At 71.2% G+C, this 514-nt stretch overlaps 1 protein-coding gene across 1 annotated transcript in view; it reads right to left on the reverse strand.

Annotated features, from left to right (window-relative positions):
• Positions 1-514, reverse strand: part of LOC118453050 (BAH and coiled-coil domain-containing protein 1-like) — a gene marked incomplete at its 5' end in the record, with an annotated part of 5341 nt that overhangs the window by 1209 nt on the left and 3618 nt on the right. Inside the window, 1 exon segment of the mRNA XM_035901667.1 lies at positions 228-508. Coding sequence (XP_035757560.1) covers positions 228-508 — 281 coding nt within the window.

Here is a 514-nt window from a genome sequence, read left to right on the forward strand (position 1 = left end):
CACCCATGCACCCTGCCCTGTGTCCCCATGCACCCAGCCATGCACCCATGCACCCTGCCCTGTGTCCCCATGCACCCACGTACCCTGCTGTGCACCCATGCACCCTGCCATGCACCCACACACCCTACCCTGTGTCCCCAAGTACCCATGCACCCAGCCACGCACCCGTGTGCCCTGCCATGCACCCATGCACCTCCACCCGTGCCCCCGGCGGGCGCCGGCCGTACCTGCGTGGGGTTCCCCGACCACCTCCAGAGCTGGCGCGCGGGCAGGAAGGCGGAGATCTTTGGCCGGTTTTCCACCGAGGGCAGGCGCTGCCTCCGGGAGAACTCTTTGGCTTTGGAGAAGCTGAGGGCCTCCTTGCGCTTGAGCTTGGCCTTGGGGCCGGCGGCGGCGGCCTTGGTGAGGAAGCAGCGCTGCGGCGCGCCGCTCTTGGAGCGCAGGGCCTCCGGCTGCGCCAGCAGCGCCGGCACCGGGGGGGAGAGGCAGGGCTGGGGGAGGAGCGGGGGGGCCC

Source organism: Egretta garzetta, unplaced genomic scaffold (genome assembly GCF_000687185.1).
Source record: "Egretta garzetta isolate BGI_Z169 unplaced genomic scaffold, ASM68718v1 scaffold1341, whole genome shotgun sequence".
Classification (NCBI taxonomy): domain Eukaryota; kingdom Metazoa; phylum Chordata; class Aves; order Pelecaniformes; family Ardeidae; genus Egretta; species Egretta garzetta.